Raw genomic sequence first — 20,289 nt, forward strand, 5'->3', positions numbered from 1 at the left:
TAGCCTAAATTATTACAGAAGGCACTTGTTACACCAAGAACTATTTTATGTAATTGTTTTATTGAGAAACACCCACATAAAGTTCACCAAACTAGGAAAAGTCAGATATTTTATTTTAAGTCAGAATAGGCACACAGAGAGAGTATTCCTAAAGAGATTATCACCTGTTGCAGTTTTGAGTATTCACAAAACCTGCAGCATTGAAAGGCTTACTTATAGAAAGAGTTGACTTCCAGTGTTGTGACCTAATTTATGAAGAAAGACCCTGCCTCTGCAAACAAGATTTCTTACAATTTACATAGGCAATCAATTACCTTTAAAGACTTTGATGGCAGCTAGTCAGTGAGCTGGTTTTCAGTTTTATTTGCATAGCACATTCAATTCAACTTTCAAAGAATATAGGCGTATATTCTCCACCCCAGATTCCCTTGTTTGTTTTGTTTGTTTGTTTCCCTCTCCCTTATTAATGGCTTGTTTTGGCAACAAGAGGGAGACATGGCTTGAGCGTTCACTTAAGACAGGCGCTCTGAAATCGCCCCCATACCCTCATTCACTATTCCCTACATTATATATATATATATATATATATATATATATAACTTCAGGGAGTGAATGAAAACGAGTGAGCAAATTCAGATTTTAGCATATTACACAGTCTTTAATGTTTATCAAAAAGTGCATATTTACAGAGCTAAAACACACCACACAAAAGACATTTAAAAATATTACACTGACAACAAAAATTAATTTACTTCCTTCTGCAAGTAATGTATTTCTTACAGTAAGTAAGTGTTGAAAGGCCTTAAAATTCTGGACAAATTTCAGTACTTTGAAAATAGACTTCTTACCATTTTTTTCTCTGCCATGGAAACCTAAAGATGTCCAGCTTCTCATTATATAGTCTCTTTAAAACTAGTCTGTTTAGTTCACAGCAGCATTTTGGTGAAGGGGTTTGATTGGAGCCCGACGGGAAAGTCCTAAACGCAGGCCCTGTCCAGGAGATTTCATAGGTGCATTCTGAGACGCACCGGGACTCCGGCCAACCAGACCTGGAAATGGATTTAGAAAGAATTTACAACAGGACCACAAATACAGCAGTTTTTCCTTTTTTTGCCAGGCAAAAAATCTTTGCATTGATGATTTCAGCCTGTAGTCTCACCAGGGGGATTCCACTTGGGCAATTTGCCCCCTGCAGGACTGGAGCAGAGAGCAGGTTTAGAGATAGGTGGAGTATTTGGTGTCTTCTTCAGTCCAGACACAGGAGCAGCTGGACTCCGACAGATCGCTGGGCTGGGAGCTGTCAAAAAGAGAGAGATGTTAGTATGGCACGTCTTTCATTGGACGGTAAAATGTAGGATTTTTACACTTGGCAGGTTTGGTTCAATTGAAATGAACTCTGGTGCGATTGTTCTGTTCACCAGACAAGTGGACTAAGACCCATGAAAAGGTGGATCTCGCTCCACTTCCAAACGAACTCTGGTACAGTTCGACAGAAATATGAACGCAGCAAAGACCAAAGCCATCTAAACCAGCCAAAACCAGGACCAGGACCTCATGTCACAAGATGCGACCCCTAAAAAGGACAGAATACTCAAGCATACCTTTTTTTCTCATCATAGGAGAGAAAATGCTACTCTTTACAGTTCAGTATAGGCATCAGAAATGCTGTCTACTTGCAGCAGATCTCTGTTTGGGTGTGTGACGGAGGGATTCCTTGCACTATTTTGACTCCCTCACACAAACTCTTCACGAGTTCTCAGCTGGTAAAAATACCATGTATACACATACAATGAGCGCATTTAGCCCAGCACACAGCATTGTTTTGGATGTTCTGTAAGTTTTGTCGCAAAATATATGTTAGAAAAGCTGTTTTTTGTTTTGTATCTTTAGGTTCAGTGTTAAAAAAAAAAATGACTAAGTTTTGCACAAAATATTTTTTTTTTTGTACCTTTAGTTTTGGTGTTAAAAATGACAGTGTGAACCAGGACTAAATGTATGATTTTCTCTTTTGGTCCAGACCAAAAGAACCAAGAGAAACTAACTACAAGTGTGAACACACTCTTAAGAGCAGAAAAAAGTACCTGGGGTTTTAGCTTTTGAGGCATATGGGGCTTTCGTGGGCTTTTTGTCTTTCTTTTCCTTCTTGTCCTTCACAGGAGGTGGTGCTTTTTTTTCTGTCTTTAGTTTCACCACCTTTATCTTCTTCACCGTGAATGTCTCGTCTTCACTTTCATCTTCTTCAGTGAAGTCTGCATCACTCTCCGAATCTGCAACCGGAACAACCATAAATAAATGCCCACATTTTGAATCAGTAGGATTAAATTTCATCATGAAAACACTGAAAACATGCGCATCAGAGGCCAGTCCAGGTCCATGTAACTTTAAAAAGTATCTACTAAGCTTTTAATATGTTCAACTTTCTCTATTGTGTAACTTTGCTGTTTGAGCATGAAAAAAGTCACAATATTCCCCATTTAAATAATTCCTGTCCAAAGCATACGCAAAATAAAGGAACAAGTCCTGCTTCAGTTAGTTAGAAGTGTGTTGAAACTTGCAGTCATGGTAAGGAGTGTGACATTTCCCAAACACACTCAAAGTGGTTGACCAATCACAACACACTGGTCCAGTCGACCAATCAGAGCACATTGTGCTTTTCAAAAGGAGGAGCTTCATAAAGACAGGACCTAAACAGAGAGTTACTGACTGACTGGAAAAAGAGGTGCTACAACAATGTCAAACATGCGATTTTTACATTCCAGCATGAAAACATGCTCTATTAGACCCCCAAAACCACCTTTAAGCCTTTGTAAAAATACATAATATGGCCTCATTAATTAAGTGAAGGTCCTCAGATTACCTGGTGTGTTTTGCGGCTGGTAGTCCTCATCAACTTTGTTGTCCTTCTCCTTTAGTGGTTTTTTCTGTTCTTTTGAGGCATCAGTCTGTTTGGAAACATTGGTAGGGGAGGCATCCAAGCTGATCAAATTCAGCCCTGAAAACAAAGACAATAATAAACACATGATAGGCACACATGCATAGAAAATATAACGTTTGTTCTCTTTTTTTTTACCCTTTGAAATTTCAATTTTGTTAACATCAATTGTTCATATCTGTATAATGACAAGCCTGCATTACCTAAACTTCTGCCATCAATGCAACAATTTGACAGCACAGGAGGAAGATCTGGATGGGGATGACTATCATCTACTGTACAAAATCAAGCACGGAGTTTTATTTAGAGAATAGACAAAGGTTTCTGCATGGAAATGTCGAATGATGTTGCATAAATATGTACAAATAATCATAAAAATACAGAAGAGAAGAGATAATCAGTTTGTGACCAGTAAAAAGACACAATTTTGTTGTTACCTATATGGCTGGCATCAGCACTACAGTGTATCAGAACAGGTGGAGAACATTGATTAGGCTGAGACACATCACAATCATCTGCAGAACACAAAAAGACAATAAATAACAGTAAAATACAGCTTTGCACTTCTCAAATGAAGGAAATTAGTACTTAGACCAGCAGAATATTCACCTGTTTTGGTTGTAGGCTCTCCATCTTGTGTTCTTGGAGAGCTTAGCAATGACAATGTTAGAGCTGTCTCCAAATCTCTGTCATAAAGTTTATCATCCAGAGATGCCCTGAAATAACACAACAGTAAAGGGTCAATGGTGTCATTACATACACTCATTGGACTGTGGTACATTAATACTTTTCTGTGAGTGAAATGTGTTTTGAAAAGGCAAAAAAAAAAGCTTTTTGTAACCTCTTCCTGCTTCCTGGGCTGGTGAGAATAACAACTTCATTTGGAGATGCACTTGTAGTCTTGTGGTTTCTCTCCGAAACAGCCGTTCGAGCTTTTTTGGGAGGAGGTTTCACACAGGTAAAGTCCTCATCTGTCACATAGATCATGGAAACATCTTTATAGGTTCTAAGTGATTTTAAAGTGATATCCTTAAAGCAAATCAGATGTCTCACCATCATCGTCTTGGAAGACTGAGTAGTTAACAGCTTTCCTATTTCTGATGACAGGTAGAAAACACAGTTTGCATCAACGAGGACACTGCCTTTCCAGATATATGAACTCAAGGTGATTGATTATGAAAATATCAGTAAGTATCAGGTCATTACGAAAGACAAAGACAGCTGTCAAGATGCAAGCATATATGGAAAGTGACAAGACAACACTAATCTAAGGCACTGATTAACTCATTAAACGTTATATAACGTTAATACGCACCTAGAAGGTCTGTCCATAATTTTGTGATAAAAGAGAATAAAATCGCACTTTAAAGCGCTATGAACACTGACACTACTACCGTGTTTTTCTACTAAGTTACCTTTCGTGATAGCTATTGTTCAAGTAAAAAATATAAGTGGCGATATTAGAACGTCTGTATTTGTGTCATTTTGTTTTGTGAGCAGCAGAGGCACAGTCCCGCCTGAAAACAAACTACGGAAATCTACCTGAATATACGAATTTGCAATTCACTACAAGCGTGTCTACTGTTGTGTTTCCAGTTCAACACAAATTAAGTGATTAAAATATAATAGTATTTTCCAATTATTATATGGTCTTAAAACCTCGACGAAACTTGTTTCAAAGGTGCACGAGCTTTGTGCGTTTTTTTAAATGTTGAATCTGCGGATACGATTCTAAGCGTGGACGCGGAGATCACGTCACACGAAAAAAAAGTTTTTTCATCTCTATATTTAGATTTTACTTATTTATTTTTGATGTTTATCATAATGTACCACCTTGGTGTATTTGTAAATCTTAATAATAATAATAATAATAATAATAATAATAATAATAATAATAATAATAATAATAATAAATAATAATAATAATAATTAGATATTTTTGTTAGATGTTAATAACCTGATGATTCTTTGCTGATTTAAAATATATAATGTTACATCCTCTCTTAGTAAAGGATTTCAAATAGTTTAGGATTACTTCACAGAATATAGGCTATTTTGGTAATAAATAAATGAATAAAAAGTTTGAGATAATGATAGACTATATTGCAATATGCAGATTTAGATTGAACCAACCATTAAGACTTGAAATTTTAGGCCCTACATCAGAAACTTCTATTGAGTAAAATAAAAATGTATCCTACTACATATTTCTTATGAATTGCGTAACTCAAATTTCTTTTTTTTAAATTTTACATAAGAAACTGTAAAATGTCATTTTTCAAAACATGCTGCTCTCAAATCAGCTACAAAATCTAAATCCTCTTTCTAGTACAGCTTTAACATACTGTAACCAGGTCATAGTGTAACCTAAAGGGCTCTCTCTAAGGCCTTTCCTTCCAAAAATAACCAAAGTGCAGCCTTTGACATTGGAAACAAAACAGAATGTGGAAAGGTTTATTCTTGGAGACTCAGATTTCAGATTGATTCTGAGTGTTCATTATTCCCCTCTAATGACAGGAACCTGAGATGTTAAACCAGATAGCTTTCCACTGAGGGACAAGTTCAGTCAAACAAATCTCACAGTCCTGTAACCAAAAGGTGATAAACAGATGATATTATCCAAATTAACTCGCTTTTTTGCAAAGATTATTTTTCTTTTTTCCTCATTCTTTTCATCTTTGAAAATGCCTGTTTATGTCATAGCTTACTGTTTAATGCACATTCAAATAAATAAATGTAAAAAACGAGCGTACTTTACTGCAAGATGAATAAGACACAAATAAATCACAGAACATATTTTCTTTAATCATGAAAAAAACTTTTATTTAATAAAAACGAGTAAAACGGGTATTGCCTATAACATTTCCCTGCACATCTAACATAAATTTTAAAGCATCCATATAAATACCATAAATAAAACATATGTAATTACTTAAATAAATAAATACTTTCTTGGTTAATTGTTATCCACGGGTGGTGTCCAGCACCAAAGACAAATTCATGGGGGCAGGTGAAAAAAAAACAACAACGCAGGTTCTTCAGATTTGGTGGGATGGAGATATTAAACAGCCTAAAGATTCTGCAGATCTATGTGATTTTTAATATATGTCCTTTAAAAGATTTATTTATGACCATTGATGAAAATATGGAGTCACACTCATACGTTGGCGGGTCCACAGTCACCTGGAGGATCGAGATGGTCTATCCGACAATTGCTGAAATCCGGGGACTGCCGGGGCTTGAGTCGTGAAGAAGGTCCCAAGGGTCATCATCGGATGGGGAAACTAGGGTTTCTCTGGAGATGTTTTGTCCCTCTGATGGCTCAAAGTCCAAGTCCGCATCGTCCTCTTGAGCAGCTCTGGAGTCTGACTCCTCTCCGTACCGGAGCGCGTTCAGTGGGTCTGACGGATTCACCTGACGGTTCCTCCGCTCCCGGTGCTGCAGGCGCTCCAGTGGGACAGTGTTCTTCTCTGATAAGAAGAGAGATGACTGAGGGAGGTTTTGTCCAGCTATGAACACCTGTTTTGCCCCATCCAGGTTAAGCAGTACGCCATGCTTGGTGGAGTAGTACACGTCACGATTGTTCTCCAAAAGTTTGTGGTGAAAAAGACAATCTTCTTTATTGCAGACCGTCTAAAGACATACAGAAATATACCAATAGTAAAATAACAAATCCAAAGAAGGCAAAGTGTCATGGCTATTGTTATGTACCAAGAGGTATAAGGGCCATTCACACCAAGAACTATAACATAAACTATAACGATAACAATTGACCGTTGCCACATTCCCGGGTTTCTCACAAGCAGAAGTCATCATAGTAGGGTAAACTTCTAGTGGTGAATGAGAGACTACATTAAACATGTTTTTCATGTTCCCATTTGCTCAAATAACAAAAAAGAAAAACTCCACAATAGTGTTTCGCAACTTTCAAAAGAGGGGAAAAAATAGAGAGATGTCAAAATTTTACCGTCACTCCCACAGCGGCTGAAAAACAAAGGCTATACCCTCAAAGCTGTGTTAGAACTATTGTAATTTCATGCAAAGGTATAATGCAATTTAGAAATGTACATACATTTAAATAATAAACTTTCTGGGGCTGATGATGGCCCGTAGAGGACAATTTGTTCTGTAAGTGATTCCAACTATCTTTTCTCTGTGCCATTATGTTTAGTTGTGGTGTGTTATTCTTTTATTGGAACGATTTTCAGCACAAAATCTTTATAGTTCTCGTTATAGTTCTGATCCTTGGTGTGAACAGGCCTTATAGCTATTAATAATGATCTCTGTGTGTAACTTACACAAGATTAGCCTTACTTTTTATACTTTTTTTTCTTTTTCACCCTTTTCAAATGTATTTGATTAAAAACTTACAGATGTAAAAAGGGCCCCTCCTGCGTCCATGCACAAAAATCGGTTGCTTTTCACTCCAAATATTGCCAGACGGTCTCTGCTCTCTGCCTTCAATAAAATTACACCTGTTGAAATCAGGATTTAAATAAGATTAAACTGTGGAGATATAAAGGACAGTGTTTCATATGAAAAAAAAAATTGCTCAGACTGGTGTAGTTTGACTTTTATTTTACTGGTATTAAGTATCGGTGGCATCATCTTTATGCCTATGAAAAAACAGCAGGTATAGGGTATACTCACTGAAGGACCCCCGGTTTGTAGTTTTGCGCACATGTCCGTTCGGACTGATCTCCAAGTAGAAGTTGTTTAAGTCTGAAGTTGTCTGAAGGTGGATGAATCTCCGCGGGTTCCCCCAGTTGGAGCCCAGGAGAGGAGAAGGGTTGGGGGCAGCATCCGCAGGTCTGAAGCCCTGGAAAGCTGTGAACCACAGCGCAAGGACAGATGAGTGCAGCATGTGCAGGTTGGAAAGTGCGCAACGCATCTTCACAGAGCGCAGAGTATCGGTGCGTAAAACCAGTGTGCAGAGCTGAAGAGGTTGTGATGCGTAAAAGTTTGTGAGCGTGGCTATTTAAACGCATCCTGTGCCACTCCTCGCCAACCTTTACGCAACACTCGCCCCCAGAGCCAGAGGATGTGAGGGGGTGGCTTCAACATGTCCACCTTGTTATGGAGGTAATTGACATGCAAACCATTATTGGTTTGTCAATTTGCCACAAATTTGACGTTCTATGTGTCTTAACTCACGGGATATAAAGAGACAAAGTACCTCTCGGCTCATATCAGTAGTTATTTTGCATCATTTAGTGGCCTCCAAATGTTTCTCAACTGTTAAGATGTATAGGCTTGCGTTTATTTAAATAGAGATTCTCTAACCTATGAATTGACTTCTCTGCACGATCAGTAGGCTGAACGGGGATTTTTAAGTCGCTGTGGATAAAAGCGTCTGCTAAATGAATAAATGTAAATGTAATGTAAATGCAGTATATGACCCCAAACTTCCTCGTGTTGACCAGCAGAGGGAACTTGTGCTTCATTCACGAACAGAACAGGGACCGATTCAGATGGTGCAAACATGAACATAACTGCATGTGTAGAGAATATAAAGATATAACAACAACAATAATCATAAAAGAATACAACGATTTTTTCATTACAGCAACAGAAGTGGCCAAAATTGATGTCGGGCCTGAGAAAATTTAAACTGTGTTCCTTTGTTAAACATTTTTTGAATTTCGTAAAGATTTTATGACCATTGCTTGGCTTTGGATTCTTTTGTGTGTGTGTTTTATGAAAACGCAATGAAACATGACAAAATGTGCGGACATCATTTTTGGTCATACAAAGAAAAGAAAAAAAACTTGCCAAAAACACATTAATAGGCTAACTGATTATGTTGGGGTCAATGCATGCTTTTTCCTTTATATGTTTTATGTAAAATAGGAAAATAAAACCTGTAGTTTGCCTCTTTTTTCCATTTTTTGCCAAATAATTTTGTCAGATAACCTTAGTGTTTTGTTCCTCCCTCATATTTAAAATATCTTCATATTTTGATGATTTATTCAAATCAAAATTGTAGGGTCATAATAACTAATATCCCCCCAGATATCACTTTTGGTCATACAGTGCAGTCTAATACTTAAACTTGTTATTCTTTATATTATTCTTTATCATATTTTCATTCCTTAAATACTTTATTCTTTTATATTTTATTATAATTCCAAAAATAGAAAAGAAACAGGAACAATTTGTGAAGAAAAAGGAACTAGCTAGGCACGGATAATGGCAAGTAATTAAATCTAAAAAAGTAAACATTCCATACTAACATTCACACACACACACACACACACACACACACACATATGTATATATATATATATATATATATATATATATATATATATATATATATATATATATATATATATATATATATATACATACATACACACACACACACGCACACAGATATATTGTATAACTCTCAAGCTTAAATCAGACAAAAATTCAAATAACCATGACAGGGAAGAAGTTTATGAATACTTGCGATTAGTTTATTGAACTGTTTCATGTTGTATAAATGATCCTGTATGAGTGTGACATCCTGACAGCATGACTGGAGTGGCAATTATTTCTAGAAAAGAATCAGTTCTGACTGCTCACTGTACGTGCTACTTTGAGCATAATTAAAATGTGAAACAAATACACACATATATGAAAAAAGAAGAAAAAAAGAAATAGTTTTATTAACATCTGGAACATGATTAAACTGCTGTGCACAGCACATACGTAGAAAAGTAAAGGAAAAAAATATTTTTCAATAAATCTTATACACAGCGTCAGCGTTTGTTTTTAGAAACACATGATTATGTCCTCAGTTTTCTGTCAAAAATCATTGCAGGAAATCTTAACTAAGGCAAGGGTGAGAGATGTGTTTACAAAGAGGAGCGGACAGAAAAACAAAACAGCCACACAAAATCCTGGATTGTACCAATGTGTGTGTGTGTGTGTGTATATACATACATACACACACACACACACACACACATATATATATATATATATATGTGTGTGTGTGTGTGTCAAAACCTGCTAAGGGGTAATAATGGAACAAGTAATTTCTAACAAATATTTACAATAGGATCTGCATTTTCATTGGTTTAAATAAAATATTTTTCTTATATGAGACAATAAAAATAACTTTGTGCATCAAAATCCCTCTTTTCCTGTTAAAAAAAAAAAAAAAAAAAGAACTTGGTTTTCAGAAGTCAATGAATTTGCGACAGCTGAATGAAACATTTTGGACAAGACAAACATGTCAGTCTCTGAATTACAAAATAAACTTCATTCAGTAAAATAAGTATAATGAACACAAAAAGCATTTTGAACGTCTCCAGCACGTTTATAATAACCCAAACACCCCTCGTGCACATTATCACGTCCGTCAATAGCTTGCTGGCTGTCGGTTAGAAAATTCTAACTAAAAATATGGACATAACACACTCATGGGCATCAATCACTTCACTGAATAAATAGTATAGGCTTACAATTCATCTGTTTTCAAATCCACATCATTTGAATACCCCGACATCAATGTCTGTCAAAAAATAATGTGCACACTACACTGTAGTAGAAGCAGAGGTCCAGCGAGTCACGCATTTTCTGGAAAACCCACACTAGCCTACCGGATGTTTTGACTACAAAGAAGAAAAGGGCAGCATGAGCGGCTTCAATGCTGTCTGTCAGAGACAATAATGTACAGAATACATTACACATGTGAGTGTATTTGTTCTTCCCTCACTGAAATTGAATGGGAATGATCAGAGAATGAAGTGAAATACGTCACACTGCATGCTACAGAGAATAAACACCAATCCAATTGAAAATTTCACCCGAGTTAGTGACCATTGTTCAAGGTTTTTGATACAATTTTGTTTCATTTTCCAATAAAATATACATTTTTTTACATGAATTGTTACATTTAATTATCCCATGGCAGATTTGGACTCATATCCTTTCTTATTTTCCTTTATCTAATTTGTCTGTTTACCCTTTAACAAATTGAAGTGGCTTATGTATTGTAGTAGCCTATGTAATGTGCTAGTGTCAAAAAAAGATAAAAAATAAAAAAAATGCAGAAATCACTCTGAATGAATAATGACCCCCCTCAGACATCGGGGTCTATCCTCTCACTGTAACAGGATCAGCCACACAAAAGCCATTTCAAAACAAAAACACTGCAAAGCCAAGAACTGGCATCCCATTCTAATGCCCAGTGCTTCCTGAAAGCCTCCCTCCATATGCGAGGAGGATTCAGACGGTGACAGCTTGCAGTCATTCATGCACATACGTTTTTCTCATGAGCGTTAGGAGAGTGTACCAGGAAGCTGGTGTCTATATTCTATGCCCAATAAACATTTTTACAGCTGTTGCTATAAATCCAAGCGACATACATCAGCAGATGAGAAGGCTCCGATTCCCAAATGTTCACGCACATCGCTCATTCTTCAGCCATAGAAAAAAAAGGCTCAGTGGGGTTCTATATAAAACCCTAGGGTTCTTGACTCAATTTTAAAGCCAAAAAACTTCTATAAAAAGAGAAATTTCTTAAATGACTGCATAATACTTTCATAATTAATGTGTTATTTTAATATTTTTGTAGTGATAAAGTATGTTGTTTCATTTAAAAAAAATGTAATTGAAAATGAATTAAAACATTCATAAAATAATCCACGATGGAACCCCTAAAAGGTTCTATAAGCGCTTACAGAATCCTTTAAGGTTCTATATAGAACCTTTTCTTCTGTTGTCACAATGAGGACACACTCCCTGATTTCACTCCCCTATTCTCAACGCTTCATTAGTGCTCAAGATATTACAACACATTCAGAAGACATACTGTATTAAAATAGATTTATAGGTTGACCATGCAGTATAGTTTGCTAAACCGATTATTCCTTGATCTTTATTGAATCATCTTAAAATAAGGTTCTAATGAAGCCAAAATGTTAGCTTATCCACTGACATCATTAAATGTGTATGAAAAGCTATTAAATAGTGACATTTATGTCTTAAAGGTGTTTTATTGTTTTTGTAGACTCACAGTGATTTGAATTCTGAGGCACATCAGCTAAATACAGTCCTCAATGGCACAGCAGAAAAAACTGAAGAGATTTGCTAATGTACAAGTAATGACTGAATGCCTTTAACATCTTTTAACAGATGAGACCACAGAACAAGCAGCGTGGCATAGGCAAGAAATTATTAGGCATTTTTGTCTCCCTAAAGTATTGCGTCAGTCCTGCAGAGGTCTGTCCTGATATCACTGCGCTAGGAAGGAGCCAGTTCAATTTTTAAGGTGTCCCATTATGCTTTTTTTTTTTTTTTTTTTTTTAAATATTACCTTTTATGCTTTATTTAATACAGCTGTTTGTCAATGTAAAGGCTCTACAAAGTTTTAAAGATTACAGTGCATGACAAGTAAAGTTACTGTCTTCCAAAAGAAAGAATCGATTCTGAACTGCATGAAACAAGTCGTCATTAATTCGTCTCACTTCATGTTAAATATCCATGTAACAAATTTGCATAATTCGAGCCTATGGTCATTATTGGCTGCCTGTGAACGACATCTACATTGACCTGCCCTAAAACACTGCTATATGTAGCTGAGAGTGGAGTTTGGTTTATTTTGTCATCCTGTCGAGAAGATGATATTTTTTGTGCTGTGAAAGCAAATCCACTTAGCATAAACTTCCAAAGGATGAGGACTCAGGCTCGAATTTATACAGTAAAACCGACGCCATCGTTACTGTATGTTTCACTGTGCATCAATAGCTGAGGATGCCTCCGGAGATGAAATTTAGATATAGTAATGGCCGTTTCCAACAGTGGACCAATCACAACAGACTGGGCCATCTGACCAATCAAAGTAGAGTAGACTAATCACAACAGACTGGGCCGTCTGACCAATCAGAGCAGAGTACTAAATCACAACAGACTGGGCCATCTGACCAATCAGAGCAGAGCAGGCTCTCGGAAAGGAGGGGTTTAGAGAGAATGAATCTTCGAATTAACCGTTTTGAAATTGGGGGGAATGAGGTGATGCTGAAATGTATATAATGAGAAAATTAAAGTGTTTTTTGACCTTGGATGCATGTAAACTTGTTTGCAGGAATCTCCAAAACAAAAAGAGGAACCATTAAATTTGCATATGGGGCACTTTAATAACCCAAATAAGGTCATTTCACTAATGGATAATCACTAATAGAAATTGTGTTGGATTTGGCTGGTTCGTGGTGATTGGAGATAAAATCACAAAGCCAGATTCTTAAAGTAAACATGAACCTGTTTTTCTGATGAATTTGAGTGGATATTTGGAATAATGTAGACCAATAAATCGTGCACAGACCAGGAACTGGGATAGTAAAGTAAATGGATGATTGTGAGGAGCAGGAAAGAACCCAGGATATGTTGGTATCAATAGCCTCGTGCCGACATATATACCGTGCTTCGGCCCGGGAGACCCGAGTTTGAGTCCCGGCTCACGGACCTTTCCTGATCCCTTCCCCCTCCCTCTCTCCCCCACTTCGCATCTCCTATCATATCAAAAACATCAAAAATGAATCATAAAAAAAGAAAGATATCAGGATCCAAATAAATGCTATCACACAATAATGGACTTGTATTAAGTGATATTGGAATAATGAGAAAAGGAAACGAGACCTTGGTCGGGCATTTTCGACCTGTTCAACTCTTGTGCATAGCTACGACCTTGGACTAAAGTTGGATGGAAAACCGGAAAGAACCCTTGCACTACAGGAATCTCAAGGCTTCTGGACACCGTGGCTTTTACAAGACTGTCTGTGCGAGAGGGACGTCAACAGCGGGGCCTCTGCTCAGGTATTCCACCCCCACCCACGAGGACTCACATACTTCAAACAGATTGAACAAACAACCAGGCCATGGTGTCCCATAAGTCTTTCTAAAATAGTGTCATTCCTTTTGATTTCCCTTTAAGGCAAGACAGCCAAGGTGAATAGGGAAAAAATAACGAACAGATTTCACTTCCCAAGCTGGTGACATGTTTTTAACTTTCAGATAAACTGGATTAAGCCATTTTGTTGACGTATTAGAGATAAAGGTTTTTACAGAGGGGATTTTGTACATCTTTTTTATCAAAAAATATTTTCACCATGTTTTTCTGAATAAAATCAGGCAAACTATATATGACCGAAACCCTTTGTAAAAACCTTCAGAATACAGTTAGGAATAAAACGTATACTTTTTGTTTATGGCAAGCCATTTTAGTTCAATATGTTCCCAGGATTACTCATCATAAAGTAAAAATGCAATTACGACAAGTTGCTGGGAACACTTTAAGCTAAAACTGCTATTTTTATTTTTACACTTTTTCGTCACCACAATAGTAAGCATTCTGTCCGACTTTTGTAACCAGTTGCACATGTGCATTGAATTTGTTTTGCACTAATCAGTTGTCCCAAAAGGTTGCAACAATGGCCCGGCCGTTGTTTCACAGTATAAAAAAACGAAACCAAAGAGACGAAACAACAACTACAGAATACCGGAGACTTCAACAACAACAGATGCCCGCATTGACAAGCGCTTGTGTGAGGGGGTTAAGAGATGGCCACACCTTTAGTTTAAAAGAATACAAAGACATTGTTAATCGGTCATAACTTCAGGAGAAAAATAGCACTGACACTGGACAAAGATGAAACTTTCTAGAGCGCCTGCGTTCGTGCAGTATACTTTGGGCTGTAAAGTCCTGCTGAAGTGGAGAAACACCTCACAGCCTTTAGGCATATTGCTATGTCTGTCCACTAGCAATAGTAAAAAAGTATTGTAAGTGAAATCAACAGGCACAAATAGATCAAATGTAACGTCTATTTTAGATGCATTCTTAGTCCAAAACAACACAGGAAATCCAAATAGCCCAAAATCTCAACATTGACCTGTGAAAAAACAATGTTCTTGCCTTAACGATGGGGCAACATTTGGTGACAGAAACTGATGCGAACAAATGCAGGCGAACCAAAATCATAAAAAAACAGTGAGCGTCCCTCAGTTTGGATGCCACAGCGTCTACCCTGTAATTACATTTGCATAGAGCAGCAGTAACGGGTGCCACTGCAGTGCCTCTGCAGCAACAGGAAAGAGTCCAGGCTCCACTGTCCTCCTCTACCAGGATTCACACACACACACGCACGCACGCACAAACAGGCATCCACATGGACAGGTGCGCGCACACATACACTCACACACCAGAAGCAAAAATAAATAAATATATACTGCACGTATTCCCTTGAATCAGATGCCATCATTGACGGCAGTGTGCCTTTAGCAACAAGCGACAAAAGCTCAGGGCTACTGGCTTCTTCAGTGCACAGTCAGTATTTACAGCATTTTCATTGGTTTAGAAGACGTTCTCATTCACAGCAATGCTTAAAGCTTATTTTCAAGTGCTCCTTTTGTTCAGGCAAACCTGTGATAAGCAATAGTATAATTGAACCAGCCATTTTCAATGTGCGCTTGCATCAGTTCCCCTGTAGATTTCACATTTTTTCGTGTTGTCCCCCCCTACCCCCACCCCCGTTTTCTTTATAAAAAAAGTTTCAATTGCAAAAACATAAGAAATTCGAGTCCAAATAAAACGTACAGCCTCAAAGCTCCAACAGGGCTTCTGCTAGAAAAGATCACGACAGCAGACGATTCTGAACGCAGCCTCTTCATGAGTCACTCTCGCACCTCATACGTCGTTCTCTGATTAGAGAAAGGTAAAATAAAGCAGAGATGCACACCCCTCCCCCTCTCCCCTCTTCGGGGCCTTTGTGGGAGAGTCCCCGCGGGGCCCTGGCTAACATATCAGCCCTATTTCTGACGCCCCGGGGCGTTCAGAGCATGCATGTTAAAGGGGCGGTGTGCGGGAATGCCAAGGCACCTCAGCGCAACATGCAGCAGGAGAGATCTGCTTTCTTTTAAGTGCTCACACAACCCTACAGCATGAGGAAAAACAACAAAACAACTGTCAAAGATACAAAAATAAGGACTCGTTATGCTTGTGTCGGCTCAGACAGAACTAAAAATAAACAAGCGTTCGTCTCTGCGTAACTTCATGCATCCATTTAAATGAGGTAATAAGCCGAGAACTGTAAAAAGCAGAGGAGGACTTCCATCATCCATCCCAGAGTCTGTTCAATTCTTGGCAAGCACCTGACTAGGGAAAGGAAGGCTGGGGAGCCTCCACATCCATAGTCAATATATATATGTTTGTTTATATATATATATAAATAAAAGAAAGAAGCAGCGACGGATAGCATATTCAGAGATTCTGATAAAAAGCTGGCCTATCCAAATATACATATAAAAAAAGAATAAGTACTATTTTGGTGATATTCTTGCAGTTCCTTTAAATGTTCGTGTGTCAGTTTTCAGATCTCTCGGGGAGACCAGTGCAAATGAAGAACTATTGCAAGAGTCTGCTCATATTCGAGGGAGGAAGTGGGTGACCGTCATGGAGGTGGTGGCCTTGTTGCCTCGCTTCACTCGGCCGTGTTTGCTGAGAGCGACGTAGAATCCCTTGTAAATGGAGGACTCGTAGGCATTGTAGTTATTTGGCAGCAGGGTCTCCTTGAACTTGCATTCATCTTTAAAGGTAGCCTGAAAGGAGGACAAGAGAAGGGATGTGAATGCCAGCATTCGGTCAGATGCAAATTTTTAAAATCAAATTAATGACAAACTTTGAGCGGTTTAGTCCAAATTTTCTGAAGAGACATGATCGCTTTATATGATGAACAGATTGAATTTAGGCTTTTATACACAATGCACACATCAGTTGTGGTAAACAGAAGCTCAAGGACGTCCCCTGATGTGCGAAAACCAATGACGTCTAAATTAAATCTGTTCATAAAGCAATCGTGTCTCTTCAGAAAATTTGGACTAAATCAATCGATTTATATGGATTCGTTTTATGATATCTTTATGCATATTTTTAAGCATCAAGTAGTTGCGTAGCTGTCAATGGAGGGACTGAAAGCTCTCATATTTCATCAAAAAGATCTTCATTTGTGTTTGGAAGATGAACGAGTTTGGAAAGACTCAAGGGTGAGTAATTAATTTGTTGCCTTGGCAATAAACAGAAACGAGTTTAATTAGATCTGACAGTACAAACAGATCTAATTCTCAAATTATCATGGCTTGATTTTGCTTAACACTAGCTAAATTGATAACATATTGTGAAAATGCACACAAAAGCAAAGAAACTTTAAACTTTAGTCTGGTTCAACATGACTACAAGAAAACCATTAACCTTAAGTATTAACCTCATATACTAATCCCAAACAGGTCTTTTAAGTAAAAATCAATTAATTATTTTACTGAGGACTGCTAGGCTGGCCTGTGGAACAGTCTACTTTATCTCTGCTTCTCCAGGAGATGCTCTTCAAACACTCAGCAGTTTTTGGACAGAGCTGTCATGTCATGTGCTCATATGGCATTTTCTTTTCAAACATGGGATAGCCTACACTTTATAAGTGTAAAGAATTAAATGCATATGACAAATAATAACCACCCCAGCTATTAACAATTCAAAACAACATCATTGTGTAAATGCAAGCAGCTCCACACACATTTTAATTTATGCTGTCATTGAGAGTTCTTAGATGAAATATAGATGAAAACTGCATTTAGGCTTACACATTACAAGTCTGAGTAATAACCTGATCTATATTACAACTACCAGCGAATAAAAAGAATGAGGTGTTTGTTTATAGGCTTAATGCAAGTAATTATAAACCTTTTGTTAGTGCTTGCAAGCTGCTTTGGCGCTGTGCCTGGATCTAATGCACCCTGAAATTCGTTTAATAATAATTTGCAAAAGCCGTGCAGCAGTTGCAAACGTCAACAAACCAGAGCACATTATATTTATAATGCATGAAAAAATGAATGCAGCACACATCCATGCACGCCGTAAACACTATTATTAGTCGGGTTGGGTACGAGCCAAATGCATGGATCATCAATTACTTGAAAACGCACAATGGAAGCATCACCTGTTTAACGCGCGCGCGCGCACACGCACACGCACACGCGCACACACACGCACACACACACACACACACTCTGTCGTAGGGGATGCAAAGCCTCGTCGTATTGGCAGCAGGCAGAATGAAGGGAAATAGTTGCGCACACCTACCGTTCCGTACAACCTTCCTCTGCTATTCATTGCGACAAACAGCTTGCTTTTCACTCCGTACAGGCTAACCACTCCTCTGGCCACAGTGGAGATCTCTATGAGACCTGATCAAACAGAACAAGCATGTTACACACAACAAAGCGGCTCCGCGTGACTCAGAACAACAAGGCATGCGGTGGGTGGAACCTCTGCAGGTGCCAATTGTGGATGCGCAAATGGCCTCTCGCGCCACTAGGCTACTAGCCTACATTATTGCCAAAAGATGAACATCCCTCACACTTTGAGTGCATGTTCTAAGCGCTTCTGGGCCGCTCAAGGAGCCGGTGTAAAAATAAGTTGCCATCTAAATCCGTCCCAGCATTCATGTCATGTTTAAGCCCGCGCAGATATTTAGCACTAATGGATACGGTGTGTTTTAATAGATTTGTCTTCGCCTCCAAAGACAGCGGGCAGTGCAAGCACACCGCAAGTGTCGCCTATAGAGAATACGGAGGATATGCGCAATTAATGATTGCATTATTCCATGAACTCACTGTACTGGTTCTCATTATGTACACCGTTTATCTTGCCGTCAGGGAGGACCTGAAGATGAAACCCGATGCCTACATTGCAGTACAGCCTCCGCACTCTTTTGATGCCCAGCAAATAGTCATTCTCCCAGTTTGGCTCCGGTCTCTCTCCAGAGATCCCCAGCACGGAGCGGGAGAACAGGCTCTCCCATCGCTTCTCCAATAAAGTTGTCCTGTTAGTCCTACTCGGAAGCGGACTGGAGGACACAATCCCAACTAGGAGCAATCCCAAGAGCAGAACGGCAGTCCTTGGCCAGTGTTGCGCGTTGGCCTCGCAGGACATACTGATGAGGAACCTTTGCGCAATGGCCATCGGGTTTACCTTCGGGGCACGTGGTCAAAATTAATGGCACTAAAAATACCCCTCTTCTAGTTTTTCTTCCCTCGGCATGGTGGTGCAGGCTTAATTTAGCGAGGCAGGTCAGGACTTCGGGCATACGACGGTGGCCCGAGATGAGAGCAGCAGAAGAACGGGCAGAGAGCGCAGAGACACAACTTGAGGTGGAGAAGGTGATGATCATGTTTTGCAGCTCCGAAGCCTCGTGTCGTGGAGAATGCCACTCATCAAAATCTCTATCTCACCTCAAGAATCCACCCTTACATGACATCATATTGGGGAGGGGAGGCAGAAGAGAGAGGGAGAGAGAGAGAAAGAGAGAAAGTTGCAAGCGGCGAGAAGAACTGGCCGGTCTGATGATGATGGGACGCTGCTGTCACTCCACGTGTGAAATGGGGGTCGCACGCTGAGCCTTATTGGACGGCTTGTGCGCGATCATGGGATGCGATGGGCACTCTGGCAGCGCCCAAATCGGGACGGTGGTCATATGTCTGACAGCCCTGCTTCCTTATTTAGAAGGATGGTGTAAAAACAGTCCACTTGTCATCGGAGAGCAATGGCACCCCTGTCTGTCACATCCCAGGCTGTTTGTGCAGGAAGTTTACACAACGAACCAATTCCAGAATATTGCGCTCCCTCAACGCTTGCCGATCACACAACGTCCCCTCGTCTCGTGCAGCGTGATGGTTTTATTTTCCGGGAGGCTGCCTGTCTCTTGATGTCACGGTGATGATGCTGAGAAAACGCACCTTCACGAATGTTCGGACCGCGCGCAATGTCCGTACGTCAGCTGATGCTGCGCTTCGCTACGCGGCTCCCCAGGTGCGCATCGAGTACAGCGAACACCGAATGGATGACGCTTGGGGAGGCGCTGTTGTTGGCAAAACCATTAAGTCAAATAAGACAGGTTGTCAAGAGGGATGAGAAGTTATTTTGATTAAAGATTAGGAGGGCACATTCATTAAAAAAAATAATGATAATGTGCACAGACAAATCTTTTACAATAAATACTCCCATCGCCTATTCCATAAAAAAAACAACGAATAGCCAGTTTTGATTTCATGGTGACCTTAATAGAATCCTTTAAGATTGACAGCTGTCATTCAGGTTAATTGCTCTAAGAAGAACTGCAGTGTGTAGCAATAAAATTAAAAGTCATGACTTGAACATTTATCGCCGAGTAGTCATCAGCTGTCACACATCTTGACAAAAGTGACCGTCTAATTAGCAAAGAATTCTAAAATCAGTAAAAAACCCAAATCCTTCTGACTCCCTCGGCACCAACATGAGCAGACCAGCATTCAATGTTACAATAATCAGCATCAGTGATGTC

At 38.9% G+C, this 20,289-nt stretch overlaps 3 protein-coding genes across 3 annotated transcripts; all 3 read right to left on the bottom strand.

The window, feature by feature from the left end:
- Positions 1–41: 41 nt before the first annotated feature.
- Positions 42–4,468, bottom strand: rad51ap1 (RAD51 associated protein 1). Its single transcript, XM_089127226.1, has 10 exons — positions 4,248–4,468; positions 3,986–4,029; positions 3,774–3,903; positions 3,527–3,648; positions 3,370–3,447; positions 3,136–3,207; positions 2,858–2,992; positions 2,082–2,267; positions 1,160–1,297; positions 42–1,049 (listed from the first exon to the last, which is right to left on the bottom strand). Exons 1-10 carry the CDS (start codon positions 4,262–4,264, stop codon positions 922–924), a joined length of 1,050 nt encoding a protein of 349 aa, XP_088983352.1. The 5' UTR covers positions 4,265–4,468; the 3' UTR covers positions 42–921.
- Positions 4,469–5,876: 1,408 nt separating this feature from the next.
- Positions 5,877–7,823, bottom strand: fgf23 (fibroblast growth factor 23). Its single transcript, XM_039667823.2, has 3 exons — positions 7,583–7,823; positions 7,304–7,407; positions 5,877–6,565 (listed from the first exon to the last, which is right to left on the bottom strand). The coding sequence occupies exons 1-3, from the start codon at positions 7,821–7,823 to the stop codon at positions 6,134–6,136; spliced, it is 777 nt and encodes a 258-aa protein (XP_039523757.2). The 3' UTR covers positions 5,877–6,133.
- Positions 7,824–9,367: 1,544 nt separating this feature from the next.
- fgf6b (fibroblast growth factor 6b) lies at positions 9,368–19,805 on the bottom strand. Its single transcript, XM_039667836.2, has 3 exons — positions 18,584–19,805; positions 18,051–18,154; positions 9,368–16,516 (listed from the first exon to the last, which is right to left on the bottom strand). Exons 1-3 carry the CDS (start codon positions 18,930–18,932, stop codon positions 16,340–16,342), a joined length of 630 nt encoding a protein of 209 aa, XP_039523770.1. The 5' UTR covers positions 18,933–19,805; the 3' UTR covers positions 9,368–16,339.
- Between the last annotated feature and the right edge of the window lie 484 nt (positions 19,806–20,289).

This window comes from Pimephales promelas, chromosome 24, assembly GCF_988280905.1.
Source record: "Pimephales promelas chromosome 24, fPimPro1.hap1.1, whole genome shotgun sequence".
Lineage (NCBI taxonomy): Eukaryota > Metazoa > Chordata > Actinopteri > Cypriniformes > Leuciscidae > Pimephales > Pimephales promelas.

Coding starts and splice junctions, on each gene's coding strand:
- fgf23 (XM_039667823.2), bottom strand. CDS start 7,823: ATGCGTTGCGCACTTTCCAACCTGCACATGCTGCACTCATCTGTCCTT. Junction 7,408..7,582: donor TACAAACCGGGGGTCCTTCA/GTGAGTATACCC, acceptor TGATTTCAACAG/GTGTAATTTTATTGAAGGCA. Junction 6,566..7,303: donor GAGGGGCCCTTTTTACATCT/GTAAGTTTTTAA, acceptor GTATGTCTTTAG/ACGGTCTGCAATAAAGAAGA.
- fgf6b (XM_039667836.2), bottom strand. CDS start 18,932: ATGGCCATTGCGCAAAGGTTCCTCATCAGTATGTCCTGCGAGGCCAAC. Junction 18,155..18,583: donor ACATAATGAGAACCAGTACA/GTGAGTTCATGG, acceptor CTGTTTGATCAG/GTCTCATAGAGATCTCCACT. Junction 16,517..18,050: donor GAGGAAGGTTGTACGGAACG/GTAGGTGTGCGC, acceptor TCCTCCTTTCAG/GCTACCTTTAAAGATGAATG.
- rad51ap1 (XM_089127226.1), bottom strand. Junction 3,208..3,369: donor TGCTGATGCCAGCCATATAG/GTAACAACAAAA, acceptor GATTTTGTACAG/TAGATGATAGTCATCCCCAT. Junction 1,050..1,159: donor GCCCAAGTGGAATCCCCCTG/GTGAGACTACAG, acceptor ATCCATTTCCAG/GTCTGGTTGGCCGGAGTCCC.